This window comes from Melopsittacus undulatus, chromosome 4, assembly GCF_012275295.1.
Source record: "Melopsittacus undulatus isolate bMelUnd1 chromosome 4, bMelUnd1.mat.Z, whole genome shotgun sequence".
In the NCBI taxonomy this organism is placed as follows: Eukaryota; Metazoa; Chordata; class Aves; order Psittaciformes; family Psittaculidae; genus Melopsittacus; species Melopsittacus undulatus.
The window spans coordinates 96,779,942-96,802,402 of NC_047530.1; the positions used below are offsets into that span (position 1 = coordinate 96,779,942).

At 53.9% G+C, this 22,461-nt stretch overlaps 2 protein-coding genes across 6 annotated transcripts in view; one reads left to right on the forward strand and one right to left on the reverse strand.

The window, feature by feature from the left end:
• The window catches only part of DNMBP (dynamin binding protein), a 34,474-nt gene extending 31,160 nt beyond the window's left edge, over positions 1-3,314 (forward strand). For 2 of the 3 annotated variants that reach the window (XM_034061992.1, XM_034061993.1), the window contains 4 exons: positions 300-632; positions 799-1,255; positions 1,345-1,799; positions 2,140-3,314. In XM_034061992.1, the coding sequence (XP_033917883.1) occupies positions 300-632; positions 799-1,255; positions 1,345-1,799; positions 2,140-2,325 (1,431 nt within the window). In that variant the 3' untranslated portion in view covers positions 2,326-3,314. The remainder of the gene's footprint in view (positions 1-299; positions 633-798; positions 1,256-1,344; positions 1,800-2,139) is intronic. The other variant, XM_034061994.1, reaches the window with a different exon arrangement.
• Positions 3,315-4,112: 798 nt separating this feature from the next.
• ABCC2 (ATP binding cassette subfamily C member 2) lies at positions 4,113-21,226 on the reverse strand. 3 transcript variants are annotated; one of them, XM_034061812.1, is made up of 32 exons: positions 21,185-21,226; positions 20,482-20,655; positions 19,889-20,014; positions 18,712-18,846; positions 18,173-18,295; positions 17,788-17,843; positions 17,327-17,558; positions 16,570-16,748; positions 15,815-15,992; positions 15,093-15,347; positions 14,538-14,603; positions 13,889-14,026; positions 13,401-13,547; positions 13,081-13,169; positions 12,941-13,003; positions 12,626-12,752; positions 12,286-12,462; positions 12,016-12,183; positions 11,531-11,717; positions 10,614-10,734; positions 10,082-10,181; positions 9,597-9,816; positions 8,976-9,130; positions 7,818-7,973; positions 7,516-7,715; positions 6,977-7,103; positions 6,502-6,603; positions 6,268-6,411; positions 5,836-5,994; positions 5,432-5,598; positions 4,903-5,097; positions 4,113-4,518 (listed from the first exon to the last, which is right to left on the reverse strand). In XM_034061812.1, the coding sequence occupies exons 1-32, from the start codon at positions 21,224-21,226 to the stop codon at positions 4,389-4,391; spliced, it is 4,638 nt and encodes a 1,545-aa protein (XP_033917703.1). In that variant the 3' UTR covers positions 4,113-4,388. The 3 variants fall into 3 exon arrangements, with proteins under 3 accessions (XP_033917703.1, XP_033917701.1, XP_033917702.1); XM_034061810.1 differs by having other exon boundaries at positions 10,082-10,187; positions 10,614-10,746; XM_034061811.1 differs by having other exon boundaries at positions 10,082-10,187; positions 10,626-10,734; positions 11,507-11,717.
• Positions 21,227-22,461: the final 1,235 nt, after the last annotated feature.

The following is a 22,461-nucleotide window of genomic DNA, read 5'->3' on the forward strand; positions in this document are numbered from 1 at the left end:
GAGCTTTGATGCCTGTGTGTTTATGATGTGTATTGAGCATGCCTATTAGATACCTGTTTTTTCAGCCTTCTCGCCAATGTTACAGGTCTTTGTGTGAGTGGTTCAGGTACTTCCCATAAATGTAAAATTATAGAGCAATTCCTATTGGAAGGGACCTCTGGAGCTCTGGTGGATGACATGGGGAAGACAGATCCTACGCTGTGCTGGAAAGGTTTTGTGCTGGAGGGTGAGCTGCTGGTGTTCACCACACAGTGAGAGAGCATCTCATCTCACATGCTGTCTGCATCTCTGCCCACCAGAAAGAGCGGACGGAGCGGTTGGTGAGCTCGCCACTGAACCAGCTGCTGAGCATGTTTGCGGGGCCCCACAAGCTGGTGCAGAAGCGTTTTGATAAGCTCCTCGATTTCCACAACTGTACGGAGAGAGCGGAGAAGCTGAAGGACAAGCGAACGCTGGAGGAGCTGCAGTCTGCCCGTAACAACTATGAGGCCCTCAATGCCCAGCTGCTGGATGAGCTGCCCCAGTTTCTGCGCTTCGCCAAGGAGCTGTTTGCCAGCTGTGTGAGGGGCTATGCCGAAGCACACTGCGACTTTGTGCGCCTGGCCCTGGAGGAGCTCAGACCTCTCTTGTCGGTGGGTTCCTGGAGCACAAACAGTGCTCTGGGCACAGTGCAGCACTAGTCTGCACTCAGCTTGTCCCTGAGCCTCTCTGGGATGCATCCCATTGCAGGGGAAGCTGCTGCTGCAATGTCAGCTCTGAGTGCTTTGTAAGCTCTGACCCCCAGCTCTGCTGTTCCAGTTATTGAAGGTGTCCAGCAGGGAAGGGAACCTCATTGCCATCTTCCAGGATGAGCACAGTCGAGTCCTCCAGCAGCTCCAGGCCTTCACCTTCTTCCCAGAGACTCAGGCAGCTCCCAAGAAGCCTTTTGAGAGGAAGAGCATGGAGCGGCAGTCTGCCCGGCGACAGCCCATTATTGGCTTGGTGAGTTCCCTCTGCCCTGTATCAGAGCTTGCAGAGTTCAGGACAACAACTCACACCTGCCTTGTTCCTCTGCAGCCCAGTTACCTCCTGCAGTCTGATGACATCCGAGCTGCCCTCTTGGCCCGCTATCCCCCAGACAGTCTCTTCCAGGCAGACCGCAATTTCAATGCTGCCCAAGACCTGGATGTCTCACTGCTGGAAGGAGACATCGTGGGTGTCATCAAGAAGAAGGACCCCATGGGCAGCCAGAATCGCTGGCTCATAGACAATGGGGGTATGTGGCTGCTCTCTGCCATGTTGTGAATCCCCTCCTCTGGTCCCTTTGCACCCCAGTGTAAGCTCACTTCCTCTCTCCCTCTGCAGTGACCAAGGGCTTTGTGTATAGCTCATTTCTGAAGCCCTACAACCCACGCCGCAGCCAGTCGGATGTCTCTGTGGGCAGCCACTCTTCCAACGAGTCAGAGCACAGCAGCTCTTCTCCCCAAAGCAACACTACACTGACCTTCAGCCCCAGCGGGGAGGCCGTCACCTTCACTCAGAAACCCCTGCAGGACTTGCCCTCCACAGCAGACCCATACCAGTCCCCACAGCCTTCCTTAGAGGTGGACTCCCCCTCATCATCCCAGCTTGGCTCTGCAGACAGAACAGCCCCGCTGGAAGCTGCTCCAGTGGTGTCCCAGCGCCGCTACAGCCGCCCTGAGCCAGGCTACAGCACCCACTCTCGCAATGGGCACCCGTCCAAAGCCCATCTCAGGCCTGTGCCCTCTGTGGAGGACAGAGACTCTGGGCTGGAGAGCAGCGAGTCAGAGGGCAACCAGGTGAGCCCTCAGCCTCCCCAGGCAGGTTGGGCTGACTCCTCACTTGGGCAGGGGCTGTCATCCTCCTCCCTGGCAGTGAGCAGGGAGAGGTGGGAGGTGGAAGCTGCTTTGTTCTAAAGGGCTGATGTGGAGGATGAGACATTTTCTCCCAGCAGCTGAGGTGCAGAGAACTAGGGTGCAAATGGGCTGGGCAGGTGGGAACAGTTCTGGCAGAGACCATGATAGGGCCGTGGTTTGTTACTATTTAAGGAGAGGAGCAAAAGCCTACATGTCCTATGCAATGTAACAGAAAGGCTGTGTGGTATGACCATCCAGCTAATGCTTTCCCTCTGTCTGGCAGGTCTATTACGCTCTCTACACTTTCAAAGGCCGAAACACCAATGAGCTGAGTGTGTCAGCTAACCAGAGACTCAGGATCCTGCAGTTCGAGGACATCACAGGCAATCAGGAGTGGTGGCTGGCCGAGGCGCATGGGAAGCAGGGCTATGTGCCCTCTAGTTACATCCGGAAGACAGAATACACGTGAGGTGGTGGGCAGGACCTTGCACCCTATGCCTTGATGCTGCTGGGACTGCCAGGAGCCTCAGGGAGGCTGGCCAGCCCTGCAGCCCCCATTGCTCACCCAGAGATGTCCCTTACATCGCTGCAGTACTCCTGAGCCCCAGCATGCTGGCTGCCACCTCCCTTCTGTGGAGGCAGAAGGGTGGGCTAGCAGGGCAGGCAGCTTGTGTGAGGGCAGGGGTGAGTTCATCTGTGCTGTTCAAGCCTCCTGTGTCCATCCAGCCAGGAGCAGGGGAGCAAAGCTTCGGCCATGGCCCAGGAGCATTAGGCTTGAACAAGGCTGAGGAGCCACTGTGAGTTTAAATTGTGAAGGCTGATGATGAGTTTCTGAAGTCCATCTGTAGCCAAGTAGTGTTAAAAGCAACCCAGCTCTTGTGAAGTAGCAGGAGTCTGGTCTCGCCTCTGTGGGCAGGACCTCAGGATGGGACATGTACACACCACCTGGGGAGCAGCTCTGAAGTTTGCTGGGAGCAGTTGAGCTCCAGTGCTGGGATGGCCCCAGCCTCTGAACACCCCACAGCAGTGCCCCAGTGGGTGCTTTGTCCCCATGCTTGGTCACAGGCCTCTCCAAGCTCTGCTGCTTGGTTCTTGTCTTCCAAGTGAGCCAGAAATCCAGAATGCCGTCTTCCCTTGCCAGTGCAATAGCTCCAGTGCGCAAGACCCGTCTTTGCCCTGACAAACCCACCTTGCTGCTTTGAGCTGGGGCAAGGCAGAAGGCAAAGCACAGGCTGTCTTCCCAGCCTGGTATTTTGGGGCTCTTCCTGCAGGACACTGGAGGTACATATTCAAGTTGTGGGAGGGCAAGGCCTTCCCCATGTGGGATGTGGTACCCTTTGTCAGGGTGGTGTGTCCTACCCACTGCTGCAGTGCCCTGAAGAAGGGAAGCTCCCTTCTCTTGGGACAATGTTTGTATTTGCTGTACTGCTGCTCTGTAAATAAAGATTTGTCCTTGTATATAGGAGTGCCTGTGAGAGTGTTGGGAGCTGTAAGGAGCGCCCAGCCACTGCTGGGCTGGGGGGCAAAGCCCACAGCTTTCATTCAGACTTGGGAGGAACATCTCACCTTTCTGTGAGGTGTTTGGGCCAGCTCAGGTACTAGGAAACCGTCACAGGAAGACTCAGTGAGATTTGATTGCACTGCCCTCTCCTCTCCACGCTGGCTCACCACCAGTCTGGGTGAAGGGGCTTGACTTGCTAGGGCAAGAGCACAGGGCAAGGGCACAGGCTCTGCATGCCTGCAGCCAAATTCAGTGCTACAGCTCGCCTTCATGCTCGAGAAGAAGGGTCAAGAGTTTGCCAACACCACCCCAGTTTGTGTGCATGTCAGTGTAGCATGCATATGTGCCTGTGTCACATTCAGCCCAAAATCTGCATCACTAGCGTTAGGGTAGTCCCAGGGACTGCCTCATGTATTTATTCATGCTACAATCAAAGAGAGCTGTAGCCATAAGGAATCCAAGCAGGCCCTGGCTTCTGCACCTCTGCTGCCAGAGAGTAGTTAATGTCCATGCCTGAGTACAGCTGTGCTGCTCAGTTTGGACTCCCTCGCCCATGTGTGTCTGCATAGCCTGTGTGACTAGCTTCCCCCAAACATGAGTCAGGTTTAAAGCCAAACCGAGGCTCATTTAGCATGCTGTAAAGTCAGACTTTTAATTGTAAGGCTAGAAACAGTTACACAAGTAAATAAATTAACAGCATTCACTCTTCAATTAAACTGTAAGTTTCATTCCATAGTGCTAAAGCATCTCTCACCTAGGTTCCCCTGGCATGTTGAAGTACAAAAACAAAGACCCCCAGGGGGTCGTGGTCTCCCTGCCTGGCAGACAGCATCTCCCTTCTACACTGGAATAAACAAGGCAGCTCCAGACCCTGGTGTGCACAGCAGGCAGGGTGTGGGAGCAAGGTTAACAGCTCACAAGTCCACATCTTCTGTCCCACAGAAGCCGCCCTCTCCGCTTCCCAGTGCCTGCCTGGTGAGTGCCAGCAGGAGCGAGCTGCGTGTGTGCACACCGCACACTGCTCACTCCACCTACAGCGTGGTGGTTTCTGTGTTTGTGATGCCAGCATCCTTTGCCATCATGGAGAACACGCCCGGTTTCCTGAGCAGCTCCTCGGGGCTGTCGAATTCCACAATCCTCCCAGCCTGCAGGACCATCACCCTGGCAGCAGAAAATGGGAAGCCCTGAGCTCCCGGGATCCGAGCTGAGAGCACTGCTGGCACCGGCACTATAACCTACCAACCCTCACCCCTCCTACAGCCACGTTCTCTGGTTCACCTCCTCTCAGCACAGAGGTGAGGAGGGCACAGCTCTCCTCCATGTGACAAACACCTCTATGGTCTGTTGCTGTAAAGAAGGATCCCAAAAAACGTTTCTCCCCACAAAGGCATAACTACTGCATGGACATCCTTCCCATCCCTCTATTTTTCTCTCTTAGAACCGCTGTATATTGTGGCCCTAGTCACTGCATCCTTGCTCCTGCTGCTGGCCACCTCTCTCCCCATCCTAGGAGTCCAGATTCCCATTCCCCTTGTCCCACAGTACCTGTCGCTGTCCATGATGGTGTGGAGGCGGTGGGCAATAGTAAGGACAGTGCAGTCAGCAAACTCGCTCCGGATCGTTGTCTGGATTAAATGATCGGTTTCCAGATCTACAGCTGCTGTTGCTTCGTCCAGGATGAGGATTTTGGCTTTGCGGAGGAGGGCCCGGGCCAGGCACACCAGCTGCCTCTGCCCCACACTGGGATGAGGTGGGAACAGGAGTTACCAGGTGGACACCAGCAGGGCTGCTGCAAGCTATTGCCGCATGCTGCCCTGACCCCAATCCATGCCTGCCCAGGCCTTCTCCTGCTGACCATCTGCCACCCTGAGCACTGCACCCCTCAGTGCTCTTTGGGCCACCATGGGGGGGTTGGTGTGTGCTAGCTCCCTCACAGCACTGACTCCTGGACTTTTTTCTCCCACCTTTGTTCCCAGAAGGTTCTTTGCCCTTGTCCCTGGGCAATCACTGCTGGAGGCTGCTGCTCCTGGGACAAGGGGAAGGGAGCTGGGCATGCCCCCAGCCATCTGCTCACCTCAGGTTCTCCCCTCCCTCGCTCACAACATAGAGCAGCCTCCCAGGAAGGTCTTGCACAAATGTCTTCAGGTGGGCCAGCTCGAGGGCCTTCCAGACCTCCTCATCTGTGTACTGGTCGAAGGGGTCCAGGTTCATCCGCAGAGTGCCCGTGAAGAGCACAGGGTCCTACCAGGGACAGCACCATGTTCAGCCACACCATGGCCGTTCAGCAGGGCAATGGCTCCAGGCCCCAAGTCTGGCCACATCCAGCCCCCACTGCTGCCTGCAGCTGAGCAGGGGAGGTTGCAATGACACGCTCAGTCCTTGGGCACTGCAGCACAAGGGATGCACTAAGGGCTCAGGGAACAGAGCTTGGGGAGGCCACGCACCAGTGGGACAAGGAAAGGTGACGGAGCAGCTCACCTGGGGGATGATGGTGAGGTTTCTGCGCAGGTCATGGAGGCCGATCGTTGTTATATCCACCTCATCAATGAGGATCATCCCTCCAGCAGCCTCTAGCACCCGGAAGAGGCAGTTGGTGAGGGAGGATTTTCCAGCCCCAGTCCGGCCCACGACCCCCACCTGTGGAAGCAGTGATTTAGACCAGCTGCCGGGGATGAAAACAGGGCAGATGCTCTCCATGTTGGTCTGATGGGACTTCCTGCCCTGCATCTGCAACTGCCATCTTCCAGACTGTCTCCTTTGGTCCCTGCCCTGCAGCTTGCATCCCCAGGAGCCACATCCTGTTACCATCCATCCCCAGCCAACAGGCTGAAGCCAGAAGGACAAAACCAATTCTAATGCAGTGTCGCTCTGGAAAGAGCGCAGTGAGGACAGAAGCAGAGGAGTCCTCACCTTCTCAGTGCTCCCAATGTTGCAGGTGATCCCCTGAAGAACCAGCTCCAGTTCAGGTCGATACCGAACTTTGTAGTCAACGAACCGGATCTCCCCTTTGCTGGGCCAGCCACGGGGTGGGCGCTTTTCTGTCACCCATGGAGCCTGGGGACATGGGAGTGTTGGGAGGGCTGCACACTGCGGTGCTGGGTAGCACTGAGCAGGTGATGTTTGCCTGGACCCTGGTCTCCTCACCTCGTTCTTCACCTTCGTGTACTCATGTACCCGCTCCACAGCCACAATGTTCGTCTCCAGCTCCGAAGATGTCCGCACCAGCCAGTTCAGTGTCTGGGTCACCTGCATGGCAGAGCCAGGGGATGCAGAGCTCAGTTCCTCAGGCACCCAAGGACAACCACCTCAACACTTCAGCTCAGCCTGGGCATGAGCATCCCTCGCCTGGTCACTAGCTCTCCACTCCCCAGCCACAGCCCCCTCTCCTCAGCCCTTCAAAAGCTTTGCTGCAACATCTCTGATCCACAGCAGGATGTTGCTCCTTCCCATGGCAGCATGGATCTTCCTCCCACTGGGATGTGTGCTCCCCTGGTTCCATAGCAGCTCCCCAGGTGGTGGGACACCCCAGCTAATCCCTCTCCATGCATCAGAGCTGCAGACAGCAGCATCCTGCAGAACAGCCCTGTCCTGCAATCAGCAGAAGCTCTCAGTGACTCACATTGAGGGCAGAGGAGACAGACAGACCCACGATGCCACCCTCCAAAGTGCCCTTTGAGATCACAGCAAGAAGTGCAGAGAAGAAGACCACCAGACTCCCAACGAACTCCAGACGGATGGCCAGCCACCTGCACCAGGAGAGGAGGCTGAGGGGTGGTGGGAGAGGCACCTGCCTGTGCCCAACACAGGGCCCACCAGTAAGACCAGCAGCCCGCCAGCATCCCTGCACACCCAGGCCTGAACCCAGCACTGTACACATGGTACCTGCACCTACATGTGGTCTGTGGCCAGTTCCACAAGCAGGTTCATTTCATCTGTCAGTCCATGTCTCACACATAACCTCATGTGCTGGTAATGCCATGCATCAGAGGAGCCCCAGCTGTACAACCCTCGCACCCCCAAAGCATCTACAAGTCCCTGAGCAGACCCCAAGGTCAAAAGGGAAGACTGCAGCCTCTCAGGGACTTCCCTGACAACCCAGAAGCCCCTGGGCAGAGGTGCTGCAGGCTGTGCATAAGGGGCCCAAGGGGTAAAACTGACCTATTTGAGATTATCCAGGAGTAAACACTTTTCTGGTTTATGTCCATGGTGATCTCATTTTGCTTCAGGAACCGTGCTTGGTGTCCATAGGCCCGAATCACAGAAAGGCCAGACACTGTCTCACCAAAATGGGAGTAGATGGGAGACCTGGTGACAGAGTCCAGACGCCGCAGCTGGCGTGACGTGGAGACATAGAAGCGCTGAAATGAGGGACACAGGTTGGTTACCAACATAAAGCCTGGCAGTGATCAAGATGCTGCTCTAAGCAGGGCACAAGCTTCTCTCAAGCCCCAGTTACTCACCAGCACAAAATAGTAGAAGATACCCAAGGGAATGATAATGAGAGCAAAGAATGGGGTGGCCAGGGTGATCATGAGCAGTGTGCTAATGATGCCCATTAAACAGGAGAGCCAGCTGCGGAAGGACATGGGAATGGTCTCATCTATTGTGAAGATGTCCTGGAACATACAAAGAGATGTGGAGAAGCAGTCAGTGACCCGAGAGAGAGGGAAGAACCCAAACCCCACAGATACAGGTCCCTACACACCTGTGTGGCAACGAAGTGCCAGACACTTGCAGAAATACTGGATAACGCTGAATTGGTGCTAGGGTCACAAGCCCAGTTGGGGCCACAGCTCTTACACTAGGAATGGCTGATTTAACAGAGAAGCTTTCTATAATAATCCCTTTTGCACAGACTAGCTTTGGGAATTGCATCTTCATCTGGACTGAGGATGCAGGAGCAGGAATTAACGCAGAAAGAGGGACAGGGTTGACTCCAGGTCCATGCAGGTACACCAGTCTCCAGCTGGTCATCATCCATCTTCTGTCCGGGCACCACAAATTTCTAATCTCAGAGTAAACCCAGCAGGCCCATAGGCTTGCTCTCAAGAGAGATTTTTATTCCCCCAAATCAGGAGGTGGCACCAAAGGAAGAAGTGGTATAGCACTTAAAACTGCTTGTCCGTATTCTCCCTCCTTTCTTATTTTCTCTTTGTTTTATGAGCTTCATTTACATAGCCAATAGTATATTTGGTGAGAGTCCATAACCAGAAGGACAGCTCATTATGGGACATGAGCTCTAGGCTCCTGCCTCTCTTAGTAACCTACTTCGGACCCTCTTCACACTTTCTTCACATCCCTCTTGACCAAGTGATCCCAAAACAGGACACACTATCCACGTGTGGCCTCCCTAGCACTGAGCAGAGGAGATAGTAACTTCCCATGATTTACTGGCCACACTTCTCCTAGCATAGCCCAGGATGTGGTTTGCCTCATAGAATCATAGAATAGTTAGGGTTGGAAAGGACCTTAAGATCATCTAGTTCCAATCCCCCTGCAGTTAGCTCACATCCACCAATGCCCTTCAGTGCTGAACAGCAACAGGTTCATGCTGCCACCCAACACTCTGCAGACCTGTTGGAACAAACAGCTTCTCCCTGTTGGGGCTGTTCTCTTACCTTGGCAAACCTATTGACAATGCGGCCCGTTGGAGTCGTGTCATAAAAGCTCATGGGCACACGCAGGATGTTGCTGAGCAGTTGCTGGTGCATCACCCGGGAGGCTCGCGTGGCACCATAGGCAGACAGGATGGTTGCAAACAACAGGAAGAGAGCTGCAAGGAGAGCACAGGATGGTCATCACCAACTCATACCTTACACCGGCCTCAGGCACCTTTTGGCTCAAGGGACAAATCAAGCAGCTGCAAGGCAGCAGCTCTGCAGTGAGCCACTGTCATAGTTCCTCATTCCATCTTCTTGGGAGGCCCCAGTAACTGTGTCCCACTACAGGGGGGACAACACTGAACCCTTTTGGAAAGCCTTGGGCCCTAGCACTATCTCCAAACTGACAAGGACAGTAATCTTCAACCTAAGGGGCTACACAGACTCCCTGGAACAATCTATGCTGGCTTCAGACTAGTAATGGTCTCTAGTTCATCCAGAAGCCAGAAGAAAGGCGGCAGCATGCAAAGGAGCACAGTGCTCTCCGCCCTGCTCCTTGCTGCACTGCTGGCTGCACGCCTTGCAAGCCATATCCCTTGTAGCTGATGTGAATGGGACCCCCTGTGCTCCCACACTCACCTTGTGACACCCCCAGAGCCCCAAAGACACCAATCCGCAGGTCTCTCTGCTCCAAGGGATAGGTCTCATTCAGGTAGCGTTGTGCATCGTCAGTCCAGGCGCTGAGCCACAGGTTAGTACCCACGAAGGCAACATACTGTCCAACATAGCCCATGGCAACCCAGAAAGAATACCACAAGCCAACAGCACGCAGGTACCGCAGGTACATGGAGAACTTCACCTGTAGACCAATTCAACCCATCACTGATGCCCAGCAAACACCCAGCACACCCTTGGCACTCCCGCCTAGCTACCCATGGTTCTCCCCTACACTGCCTTGCCCACCACTCTGTGTCCTTCAGTGTCTCTTGGCTGGAGCCTCAGGCAGACAGCACTGGCTTCTCTGAGCCACAGCTGGGTCTTGCAGCACTGAGCCAGGGCAGCACAGCACTCCTACCCATCCATCCATCCATCCATCCATCTATCCATCCATCATCCATCCTCACCTTGCCTGTTTCCACAGCTTCTTTCTCAATCAGTTTCTGGCCCTTCACATTCTTCAGGGGCTCCTTCTGGGCCTTCTTCCAGGAATTGGTGCTGGTTTTACTAATACTGCAGGGAGGTGATGGGCACCATTAGTCACAGGGTGCTGGATGGGTCCTGTTCTTCTGGGGGCCCATCCCTATGCTGCACTGGGACTCGAGTGCTAGAGCCCTCTGGGAAATAATGTCTTAACTGGGGCAGCTTTGACTGAGCCTTGTGGAAGCCAGAGGCATTTTTAGCCATGAAATCGCAGCCATCATCCCCAAAAGCAGAACCACCAGCAGCATGAGTTTCAGGGAAGACTGCAGGGTAAGGCTGTGACACACTGATGTGAGTAAAGGCAAGATGAGATGCTTCTGACCCAGCCCAGATGGTGGTAGGATCAGGGAGGGAGGATCCCAGCAGGAACCTCCCCAGGAAGCTCCTAGACCCCTGTTTCCAAGGGAGCAGTGCAGGGGGCAGGGGAGAGAGCTGAGAGCTCAGGTCAAGTCCTACCTGTGATTGAACACCCTCCGATGGATGCTGGCCTCTCGCTTCAGGGTCATGGTCACCACATCATCAGGGCCCTCTTCCACTGAAGGCTCAGTATCTTCATCACCCTGCTCTTCATCCCCAGCTAAGGCAATATCTACAAGCACAGGGATGAGGGAGAGTAGGGTTAGGCACTGAGGAGAGAGCAGATCCTGTGCACTATGCATCTGCTACACCCCAGGCTCAGGCTGTCCTGCCACCACACATCACACCTCTAGAGCTGCTGCAAGCCCAGTACAGCAGCAAGAGGAAGAAATCCATTGTGCTGGAGGGAGAACAGACAGGGGACACAGGGCTAAAGGCCTGCATGGAGGTAGTCCCTCCTGCCAATTTATTCCAGTACCAGTGGTGGGACCTCAAGCAGAGATTTGTGCTTGTTAATAGGTGCAAGATCTGGAAGGTCCTATCACTCCCGATCAGGAGGATCCCTCTGAGCCGGTGGAGGTAGATCCTGTGGGGATGGACTGGGAAAAGCCAGGCTCCAGCTGGAAAACTGGGGTGAGCATCCACCTGACTGACACCCCTCCTCCCCATAGCAGTGGGGGACATGATAAAGATTGATTGTTATCCAACCACATGTTTATAAACCAAAGGATCTTTCTCACCCCAGCATCACTAAGATATGGAGCCTGTTGTCACATAAGATTATAGGACCCATAAACATAAACAAACTAAAAAGGGAGGAAAAAATTTATAGACAGGTCCTTTGCTGGCTGTTCAACCCAATGCCTGGATGCAAATCATAGGCAGAAAGTTCTTGTGCTGCAGATTGCCATAAGCCGGGTAGGGTTCATGGGATCCACCATTAGCATCTGAGCCAGATAGAGCCAGGTTTTTCATATCCCCAAGACACACACACAGCCCCATTTTGTTCCCAGTACCTGTGGTGTTTTTCTCTGAAGCATCCTTCTCCTGTCTGCCGTACAAGTTCAGAAACTGGGCAAAGGCCCCCCTGTTTGCAAGGAGGGTGCCATAGGAGCCTTGCTCTGTCACTGCTCCTGCCACCATCACCACAATGTTATCAACCTGGGGCAGGAAACTGATACTGTGCGTCACCAAGATCCGTGTCTGCAATAAAGTGGTTGCAGGGTAGTGAGCATCGCAGAGCTCTGTGGCCCCCAGGCATGGGCTTGCAGGCTCTCCATCCCCTACTTGTGGACCTCTCTGCTCATCAACACCTGGCTATAGAGATACAGGGCACCCCTCTCTGGTGACCCATGAGGCCTCTCCTGCTTGCTGCAGCTCCACATGAAAGCCACAGGACCCCTCTGTTCCCAAGCAAGCAATCTCAGGCTTCCTGAATGGTCAGCACCATCCCAGTGCCCTCCCTGCCTGGCTGGGTGGTGGGAAGGGCAGGGGTGCTCACCTTATTTTTCAGCAGCCCTTTTGGCCCCAGCACATGCTTGAAGAGGTACTTGCCGACGTGAGCATCCACAGCAGACAGTGGGTCATCCAGAACATAGATGTCTGCATTGCTGTACACTGCCCTGGCCAGGCTGACTCGCTGCTTCTGGCCCCCACTGAGGTTAATGCCCTGGAAGGGAAAGGACATCTCTGAGCACTGGGTTGGCACAGAGTGACAGCTCTGTCCTCTGCTGCAGGTGCTCTGGTGACCCATAGTGCCCAGGGCTGATACCTTCTCTCCAATCTCTGTCTGGTCACCTGCAGGCAGCAGTTCCAGGTCTGGAAGGAGGGCGCAGGCTTTGATGACCTGCTGATACCTGGTTTCATCCAGTTCTGACCCAAAAAGTATATTGTCTTTCAGTGTGGCATTCTGGATCCATGCCTGCTGTGGGACATAAGCTAGGGAGCCCTGGAAAGAGAGAGACAAGAAGAGCTGCCTCATCAGAGCATCAGCCTGAGCACAGCCACCTCCTGCAGCATGTCCTTGCCCACAGGCACCACTCTATGACCAGTCCTGGCCTGCTATCTCCCCACTGAGCTCCCAAGCAGTCTCCTGTGCCCGCTCCTCTCACCTGGATGTTGATGTGTCCCTTGATATGCTCCATCTCCCCAAGCATGGCTGACACCAGTGAAGACTTGCCTGAGCCCACAGCCCCCACCACGGCCACAAGGCTCCCAGGTGTGATGTCCAGGTTGACACTGCAAAGACATGAGGGCATGAGCACTCCCAGGTCACCCACCAGCTCCTGCATGGGACCAGCACAGAGCAGTGTCTCTGGATCACTCACTTCTAGCAGCACTGTGAGAGGTGACTGCCAGCCCCAGGTAACACACAGAAAGACTCCCAGTCCCACCTATCTGCCCCCAGCACAGCACAGAGCACTCACTCTCTTATTGCAGCATCCCCATCCTGCTCCCAGGCAAAGGTGGCCTCCGAGAAACGCACGGCACTGCCTGTCAGAAAAGAGCCACCTCTCAGGCTGGGAAAGCATAAGGCTGGTCCAGCCCATGACCCACAGGGAGTAACCTGCCTTCAATGGGGCTGTGGTGGATGGCTGAGGTGTCCAGGTCTTCTCCCCCCAGGTAGCGCTCCAGCCTCACTGTAGACACATTGGTCTGCCATGGCAGAAAGGGGATGGCCCCGTAAGCAGAGCACCCCATACACACAGAGCACCAGCCCCAGCCTCTGAGCCCCTGTGTCACTTATGTGAGTCCTGTCCCACCCCACTACGCACAGAATCCCATGCACTGACCCCTGGCTATCCAAGGCCTATCACACATGTGAGCCCCATGTGCTGGTCTGGGCAGAGGTATCATAAGATCCCCATGCCCAATGTGAGGGCTGACCTGCACCAGGGAAGAGAGGACCATGGGCAGCATGGCCATGGGGAAGCGCAGCACATTGAAAAGGGAGATGGCAGTAAAGGCCTTCTCTGCATCCAGGATGTTGTTCTCATCCACCAGCACATAGACAGCAAAGCTGGCCAAGGAGACCTAGAACAGATAGCAGGGAAAGGCACCATCAGTGTGGTTGAGTGCAGCCCAGACCCTCATGATCCCCTAAGGCCTCAGCAGTGCCTTCCTCCTGGGGACCTGTTCCCCTTCTGCTTCCCTTCTTCTTTGGGCCCCATCTCACCACTCTGATGGACCCCTTTCCACCATACTCTCCTGCCAGCAGCCAGGACCATTCTCTGCATCCCAAGCATCTGTAAACCAGCCCCTTCCTTGCTGCAGGAGCACTCCAGCGGAGGTTCACAATCTTTCCCACCTCCTTGGACATAGCCCAACCCAGCTCTGAGGAAGGTGCAGCTCTCCCCAGGCCTGCTGGCACTCACCAGGAAGGGGGCACATGTGAAGACAAAAACGGATACTGACTGCAGGTAACTGAAGTTCAACAAGTTCTTGAGCTCACGTGCTCGGATCTCATTGACTCGCTTCTCAAATGAGGGCTCCCAGGCAAAAAGCTTCAGGATCTGTTGGAGGAGCAGGGTGAGCAGATGCTGGCCTCATGAGAATGCCAACATCCACACTCAGCTCACTGATAGCCAACACCTCCATCTTCAGCTCCTGGCTTGCTCAGAAGCCTTCTTGGCCACTGCATCTCTCCTCTCCTGAACTGCCCCATGGCTTAAAGCACTTCCCCACAGCATATTCACTGCCTCATCATTGGCTTACAGGTCACTTCCAGTCCCTCTGTACCATAGCAGCCAGCTCAGCACCACGACAGCCAGCTCAGCACCACAGCCACCCAGGAAACCTCCAGAAAACCCTCTCTTGGCTCCCAAGTCTTGTTCCAGGTACCCAGAGCTATTCCCTATCCAACCTTTCAAAAGGTGAGGAAACCAAGGGAATTGCAGAGACGAGGGCCCCAAACTAGACTATAACACTGATGCTGTAGGGCTGTACTGGTCTGATATCCCCAGGTACAGTGCAGCAAGAAGACAGGCACAGCAGCTTCCTGGGTATCTCCACCCCACTGCTCACCTTGATTCCATTGAGGATCTCACTCATTATTTTCATGCGTTCATCCTTGTTCTTCATGTTTCTCACCTACAAAAGGAAGAACCAGAGGTCACCTAAACCAGACAGCAGCTCACCCTTTGAAATATATCTGCGCTGCCACAGAGAAAGGAAAGGTGGGCTCCAGAGCCCAGGGAAGACATCCCATAAAGCTGGACCTTGGCTTGCTGGGGCCCTGGGCAACACGGATTAAAACAGTGCCCTGTCATCAGGTAGGAGCTAAAGCTTTGTTTTATGGTTGGTGATATCTAACTTTCAGCCCTCAAGGCTGCTCCCAGCCCTGTTCAAGTTCAACTGTGGTGGTAGAACAGGTCTCATCTGCCTCCAGCCCATCTCAGCTGATCACCCCTTGGCTCAGGCTAGAGATACCCCCAGCCCAAGGCAGATGAACTTCCTAGGATGGGAAAAATCTACAGCAAAACAGGGAAGGGAAGGGATGGGAGGGTGGAAATGAGTGAGGGGAGCAACAGTGAGCCTCAGGAGTGGGAGGCCAGGGAGGATCTTGTACCCATCACTGACCTGGATGGTTTTGGATTTGGCAACCAGGAACGCATTTATGGGGATGAGCAGCACCATGACCGCGAGGCCAGCCAGGACAGAGGGGCCCAGCTCTCCCCATAGGAAGACAATGGACAGGATGATTTGCAGGGGGGATGACCACAGCTGGTGAACAAAGTTGGCCATGTCCATGAACCTCTGGGCATCAGCTGACATCAGATTCACAGTCTCTCCCACAGTAGACTCCTTGCGGGTGGCACCGGACATGGTGAGTGACTGGAAGGAGAAAGAAGTCACTGCAAGCCAGGCTGGGAGCAGTGAGGATGCCAGCAGCATGGTGCAGAGTAGGGAATTAGGCCAGGCAGAAGCCGCTCCTGGGTTTGGTCCTGATGCCTCTGTTGACTATAGGTGCTGTCATCACTGCCTGCACACCAGGAGCCACTGGATGCTAGGAGCAAAGAAGCATGTCCCCATGCAGCAATCCTAGCAGCAGCTGTCCTGAGGAGAAACCTCTCTCATCCCCTGGTAGTTCTCAAGCACAGGGCTGCAGCATGTGTATCTCAGAACTAGCAACAACAGTGTGCCCAGTGCTGGGTGGGTGTCCCACAAGCCAAGCTCTCCTGTGCCTTCCTAGGAAGTAAAAGGCATACACCCCAGTTGCCCTCACATTGATGGGGCAGATGCTGGTATCCTCAGCATAGCTTAGAGGAAGCTGACAGGGGAGATGACAGGGCTATACCAACCTTCTTGTAGATGGCAGCAATGAGACTGGCACGCACTTGTATGCCAAGCTGGAAGCACAAGCTGAAGTACTGCTGGAGGCAGAGGGACTGGATCAGTGCTGAGAGGAAGAGCAGGATGGCATACATGTAGCCTTGCCAGGTAAAGGACTCCTCATCCGACACAAAGGCAATCAGCAACCTGGGGGGTAAAGAAGTCCATGAGGCCCTCACCCTATTAAGACAGACCCAGGGAGGATGCTCCAAACCAGCACAGGGAGAGGCCCCTCATGAGAACAGTGACAGAGACCCAGACCAGCTGGCTTGATGCTCAGCAAGCTGGGACTTCTGCTCTGCTGGGTGTCCCTGTTGTGCAGGGGCACTGCGTTTGACATTCAGTAGTGAGTAACTAATGTCAGAGACTGTGCAGCACTGCAGAACAAACCAGGCAGGTCCTGTTGGGCTGAGATGGGCTAATTCATGAAGGGGTGAAAGAAGAGACTGTCTCCAAGGAAGGAGCAGGACTGTGTAACAAATGATGGAGAAAGCAGGAAGCAAGATACAATCTGTAAGAGCTGGCAGCCAGCTCTCATCAGTTCTTCATTAAACTGTGTAGTTTAATGACATATTCTCACATCTTTGGTGAGGGCACAAAAGGTCCCCAGGGTGTGGGGCTAGGAGATGTACATGTATGGAGATGGTGGAGTTGGATGCAGTGCACACAGGGAGGTGGTGGGGCTGGGTGCATAGCCAGACATGGACAGGGACAAAGGACTCACTTGAGCAGCTGGGGGCTGACAAACACGATTACATCGTGCACCACCTTGAAAAGCACCGACAGCAGGAGGTTCTGCCAGAAGGTCTTGCACAGGGTTTTTATCAGCCAGCCCCTGGGGTAATCCTTCTGAGAGCCCGAGTCCCCTTTGTCTCCCTTCTTCTTCTTTGGCTGCTTCTCCTCCTAGAGGGAAGCCCACGCTGAAGTAAAGGAGCTGGTTGTATAGGCTCCCTGCACCTGCAAGGATGCTCCCAGGGCAGCACCACAGACCCCAGACCAGGTATCTTCAACGAAGCCTTAGCTTTACCTCCCATCACATCCCCTCTGATCTCTGCTCATGCTGTACACCCCCAGTACTAACACCTCTCTCGTGTGGTAAAGACAATTGCAAAACCCAGATAGTCTGAACCTCTCAGGCCAAAAATCAGGCAACCCTGGAAGAATCAGAGGCCAGGGGTGATCACAGAGTGATGTTGCTAGGAGGTATCTGAGGTAGGGAAAGACTGAGATGAGGGAGCTGCTTTTACTGCAGACTTGAGGGTGGTTCCTGTCTTCCTGTAGGGCAGAAGGATGGAGACTTCCTTGGTCTCTCAAAACATAGGGATCTACTGAAGACAGGGAAGACCCTGTGATAGGTTCGCCTCTCCTTGCCTATAGTCCTGCAGCAAAGGGGACTACAGGGAAGTGAGATGACCCTAGTCCCCAAGGCTGGACCTGGATCTCTCAGTCCCATGCAAGGACAAAAGTAGGAAGGGATTTACCAGCACCAGGATGTCTTGGCTCTGGGCCTTGCTTATGTTGTTCACATGGTCCAAGTCACCTTCCCGTCGTCTTTTCTTGCGTTTCCGTTTCTCCAGCTCTGCTTGAGCCTTCCTCACCGCAGTCTTCATGTTCTTCTCGAAAACAGCGTAAATAGACTGCGTCTTGTCTTTAGCTTTCAATTCCCAGACATCCTCTATCTCCAAGGGTTTCCGATAGCCTTTGAAAACCATGCTGTGGGGCAGAGAAATCTCTCTTCAGCAAGTTTCTGCACTGCACCAGTTGGAGAATCCTTGCTGCAAATGCAGAGCCCTCACAGCCCTGAGCTCAGGCTGTCCTGAATGCGGTGCCTCTCACTACTACCTCCAAGCATCCTGTGTTGACGGCTCCTCCAAAGAGGGCTGGGCCAGCCCTAAGGCACCCCTGTCTTTTACCAGCTCACCTCCCACATGGCCCTGCTTACCTGCTGTACCATTCAAAGGTGATGGAGCTCAGGAAGGAGGCCGTCACCTCTGGGTTCTAGGGTACAAACCAAGACATCATTGATGCTGAGGGATCAATGGTGTGGACAAGAGCTGACTCAGCATCCCCAGCCATTAGGGAACCACAGAGGTTTCAAACTGTGCCAACTCCAACCCATCCACAGGCAGAAGCAGTCCCCCTGGGACACACATGCAGATGCTCTAGGCTGCAAACTCCAGCTCTTCCTGTGCCCCTTGCAGAAGCCCTCAGGTCTTCCCTCCCACAGGGGCCAGGAGGAGTCTGTATGGAGCCCACCCTGCCCCATGCAACACCAGGCAGGATGTGGTACCCTGAGCCCAGAGCCCACTCCCACGTGGAACTCGCACCTTCTTCTTGATTTCTTTTGTTTCTGGGGCAATGTCTGAGAAGCCTGAGACAAGGAAGAGCAGCAGCTGGAGCCCGTAGGAGATGAAGAACAGGACAAACCGTGGTACATCAGAGATTGGCACCTGCAAGAACAGAGAGCCCAGGGTGACTGCTGGGGCTTGTCTCAAGGCCATCTGGTGCTCAGAGACAAGGCTCACCCCCAAGGCAGTGAACAGCTGAGCCCAACAGGGCTGTGCAAAACTCGATCTGGGTTCTGGCTCAGCTTCCCTTCACCACCCCTCCTTGCTTTTCCCTGACCTCCTCCCTTAAGTCTACAAGAGGAGAAATAGGTCCTGGAGAGATTATGTCTCTCCAGAGAGACAGGATCAACTCAAACAGTAACTCTTTCTCAAGTCTTTTCTGGTTCCCCAAGGTCCCTAGGGCAGCTGGGACCTCAACAACACCACTGAGAGCTTGCCAAGAGATGAAATCTGAAGGGACTTCATTTGGGGACAGAGCAAGACAGTGGGGAAGCAGAGAGCTTCCTGCCAAACCCAACCTGCAGGGCTCGCCGGAGGAGTGACTGGAACGTCAAGACCCCACAGAGCAGGGATAGTGTCCAGAAGCAGAAAAGTATCCCTGAGTCTCTTCGCAAACAGAAGCGTCGTGCATCATGGATCAACAGAACCAGGAGCTGGTGGAAGGAAAATCAGAAGTTATGGTAAGATTGCAGGACTGGGTCTGGGCTCTAAACCTGCCTTTGGAGCATCCTGGGATGCCCATGCTTGTGATCTGCTGGGACTCACTGCCTTGAAGACACTGAGCTCCCAGTGCCCGAGCTCACTGCCAACCCTACATAACCTTTGCAGTTAATTGCATAGTGCAAAGGTTTATTTTAAGCAGACATAAGGTCAGGCTCCTCATGGGAAAAGCAAGGGCTGAAGGTACCTGACATCACAGCAGGGCACCTTCTTTTTAATTGTTCTCACCCCAGATTTTCAGACATGCCCAGCTGGGAGGTGTCATACCCTGTCTCCTGCACATTGCCTTCAGACCTGGAACTAAAGCCAGACCAGTGTCCCAGCAATGCAACCCCCCTTGCCTTACAATCTCACATGAACTCCACAAGAAAGTAAATGATGTGACAAAACATGAAAGATAGCAAGCAGGGGTGTTACTTTTGCTTTGAAGTGTAGTTTGTGAATGTTCTGGCTTTAAGACTGTTGGAATATCCCATGTCTCACACAAGACATCTGCAACTTCCATGCACATATACCATGGAGCTAACGGCTCCTATGTCCTCAGCTCTCTTCAATTCCTGGGTACCCTGTGACACTTCCTGACTCTTCACACAAAACTGAGCATCAATCCATGGGAAGCTGTGAGACATCAGAGCAGCAAGCCACGGTGTGACATTCATGCTGTGCAATCGGTCCTTTGAATCCCACACTGCTGCTGCCAAGGCTTCTGCCAGAAATCTCAGCTGCTCTCACAGGCACAGTATCCATGTCAGTTTTAAGGATAAGAGGAGCACCGTACGAAGAGACATCTGCCCTCAACCTATCGCCTTCATGCACCGCCCACACCAGTTCGGAGCTAGTCCTTACCCACTTTTCAGGCTTACATTTACCTCGTGGACACGCCTTCCTGCTGATCTCTGTGCTAGAGAAGTGCTCTGCTGCTTGGCCCTGTGATATCACACCCTAACACAGCACATTGACCGGCTGATCCCTTACCCAGGTGGCGATGTACAGGCTGGGGTTTGTGTACTGCACAGCTGGCAGAGGATCCTGCTCTGCCCCTTCTACAACCGTCAGGACAAGCTCTGCCACTGCCGTCAGCATCAGCAAGGTCGTCAGCACCTGCAGGGAGAGGGGAGCAGCCGTGAGGGGAGACCCAGCCCACTGCGGGACCGGGAGCCAGTGGGACACAACATGGTTGGGCATAAAAGCACTGTCCCATACACCATTACATCCTTTCCAACCCAAACGTGGCCTGGGAGAGGTTTCTAGGGCCCTGTGGAGCTGGAGCACTGCCACAGGAGCACTAACACAATTTAGACTTGGAGGGTAACAGCGCACAAGATGAGAGACCCCAGTACACACTTCTGCCCTCCCTCCCAGTGTATCCCAGCTCTGTCATCCCCCTCCGTTCCAGATATGCCTTCACGTTTCTGTTCCATTTGGTGCCTTAGCACATTGCTCCTTCTCTCCTACGCTTCTCATCTCTCCATCCCACACCTGACTCCAGCCCAGAGGCTTTCCACTTACTACCCCTCCATCCCAGGCTGCTGTTGCCTGCCATCTGTGCCCCCTCATTCCCACTCTACCTGTTTAATGATGTAGAGTTTGGTCACAGATGATTTCTTGTCTCTGGATTTACACATAGGCAGGATCTGCCATGGACCCAAAATCCACAAAAAGACAAGGGGAATCCAAACCAGCACAGTTTGCTGGAAACACACTGGCAGGTCAGCATCTGAACGATTGAGGTAAGAGGCATTCTGGAGGCAGCAAAGACAGACAACCAAGTCACTTGGGATGGCTTGACCCTCACAGCACAAGAGCCAGCATTTCTATAGCACTTGCCCACCCCACTCCACCCCATCACACCCCTCTCCTCAGCACTCACTTTCCTGGCAGAGCATTTCAGCAGTCAGCCACAGTCCCAGGTGATGTCCCCCTCCTCATCTATCTGCCTGAACCTGGGGGAGCCTCCTCCACAACCACCACTTGCCAAGCCAACTGCAGCAGCTGGACCCAAACCATTCCCCAAAAGGTTGCCCTGTGATCCCAGCTGGGCTGCAGGGCTAAAACAGGACAGGGCTCATGCAGGGAACTGTCGTTTACATCGACACTGCACAGGCAGTGCACAGCGCTCACTGCCAAGGCAGTCCTGGGTAAATAGCAAAATCTCTGCTGGCTGTGGGCAGTTGGGTCCCACTGGATGAAGAAGCCTTGGGATCTACTGCTGTCCCTTCCAGTGACTGTCCTACACCAAGAGCAGGCAATGAGGGTAATGCAGTCACTTACCCAAAAGACAGAGCCACAGAACTCATCCAGGGCTGCCGACATCATTCAGGAGAGGAGACAGCGGCTCTTTCCCCTTGCTGTGCCTGGCTATGAGAGTCCTGGGTGGCTGCTTGGGACAAAAGTCCCTATACACCCTGAGGTGGTGCTGGGACAAAATCCCCGATGACACGCAGTTAATTGTTAACTTTGTGCTATTGCACAACACCACACACCAAGCAGTGACCAAAGGGGCTTTGGAATCCACATGTGCTCCGGGGAAGGGAACTGAGGAAGAAAGAAATCAAAGGGGAAATGTATGGAACCCCCGTCACAGAGTCACTGCAGAACATCACAGCCATTGCTCAGAAACCACAGTTTTCATCAGTGCACACCAACACGGATGAGCTCATATTGACCCACTGAAGACACTACTTTGGAGAAACAGACCTCTCCTGCCTCTACAAGCCTGCTGAATGCTGCCAAAAAGCCCAGAAAAAGCTCATCCTTCAGAAGCCAAAGATGACAGGACCCTTTTTCTCATGTGCCACTCAGCACAGAGGCCCAGGACACCAGCAGTGCTCCAGGCCTAGGAACTTGCAACATCTGGTAGCTGAGCTGACCGCATACTGCGGTAGTCTTTGTGTCTCCAGGGTCTGGGTTCCTCTTAACAGCTTCTTCTGGCCTGCAGAACCTGGAGACTTTCCCAGCTCTTCCTTTTGCCTCTCTCTTTCCCACATCTCTGTGCTGTCTGGATGTTACAGCTGCTGCCTGACCACAAAACCCAAGAGACTGAATCTTCATTGTAAGGCAATCCCCAATACCTGAGATGGCCAGAGGACCATTCCTGAGGAGGGTGACTGACACTGAATCATCACCCTCCTGCTTAGAAAAGTGGAAGTGTGGGGGCAGATACAGATGGTGCTATGCTAAGGCCAGAACTGAATTTGCTTCATCATGCATGTTTTTGAGGACCAGTAGGTAAAAGGGCACTGTAGGGTGACTGCAAGATTTCTGCTGTCTCATTGTTCATAGATTTAGTAGGTAACTTAGAAGTCAAGGATGATACAATGAGTAATTGCTCAGGAACAACCCCCTTATCATTAATGCCAGAGAAGGGTTCAATGTTCAATTCACTAGTTAATTATTATTGGTTGCTCTGATTAAATCCACTTGTTTTCCTAAATAAAACTACCCCTAGTGCTGGGTTGTTCAGGCCAGAATCAATACACTGCTGATGGAAGCAGCAATAGATAAGCAGTGAATGAAGTGATCACTTCCTCAGCTCTTCTCCAGAGTGC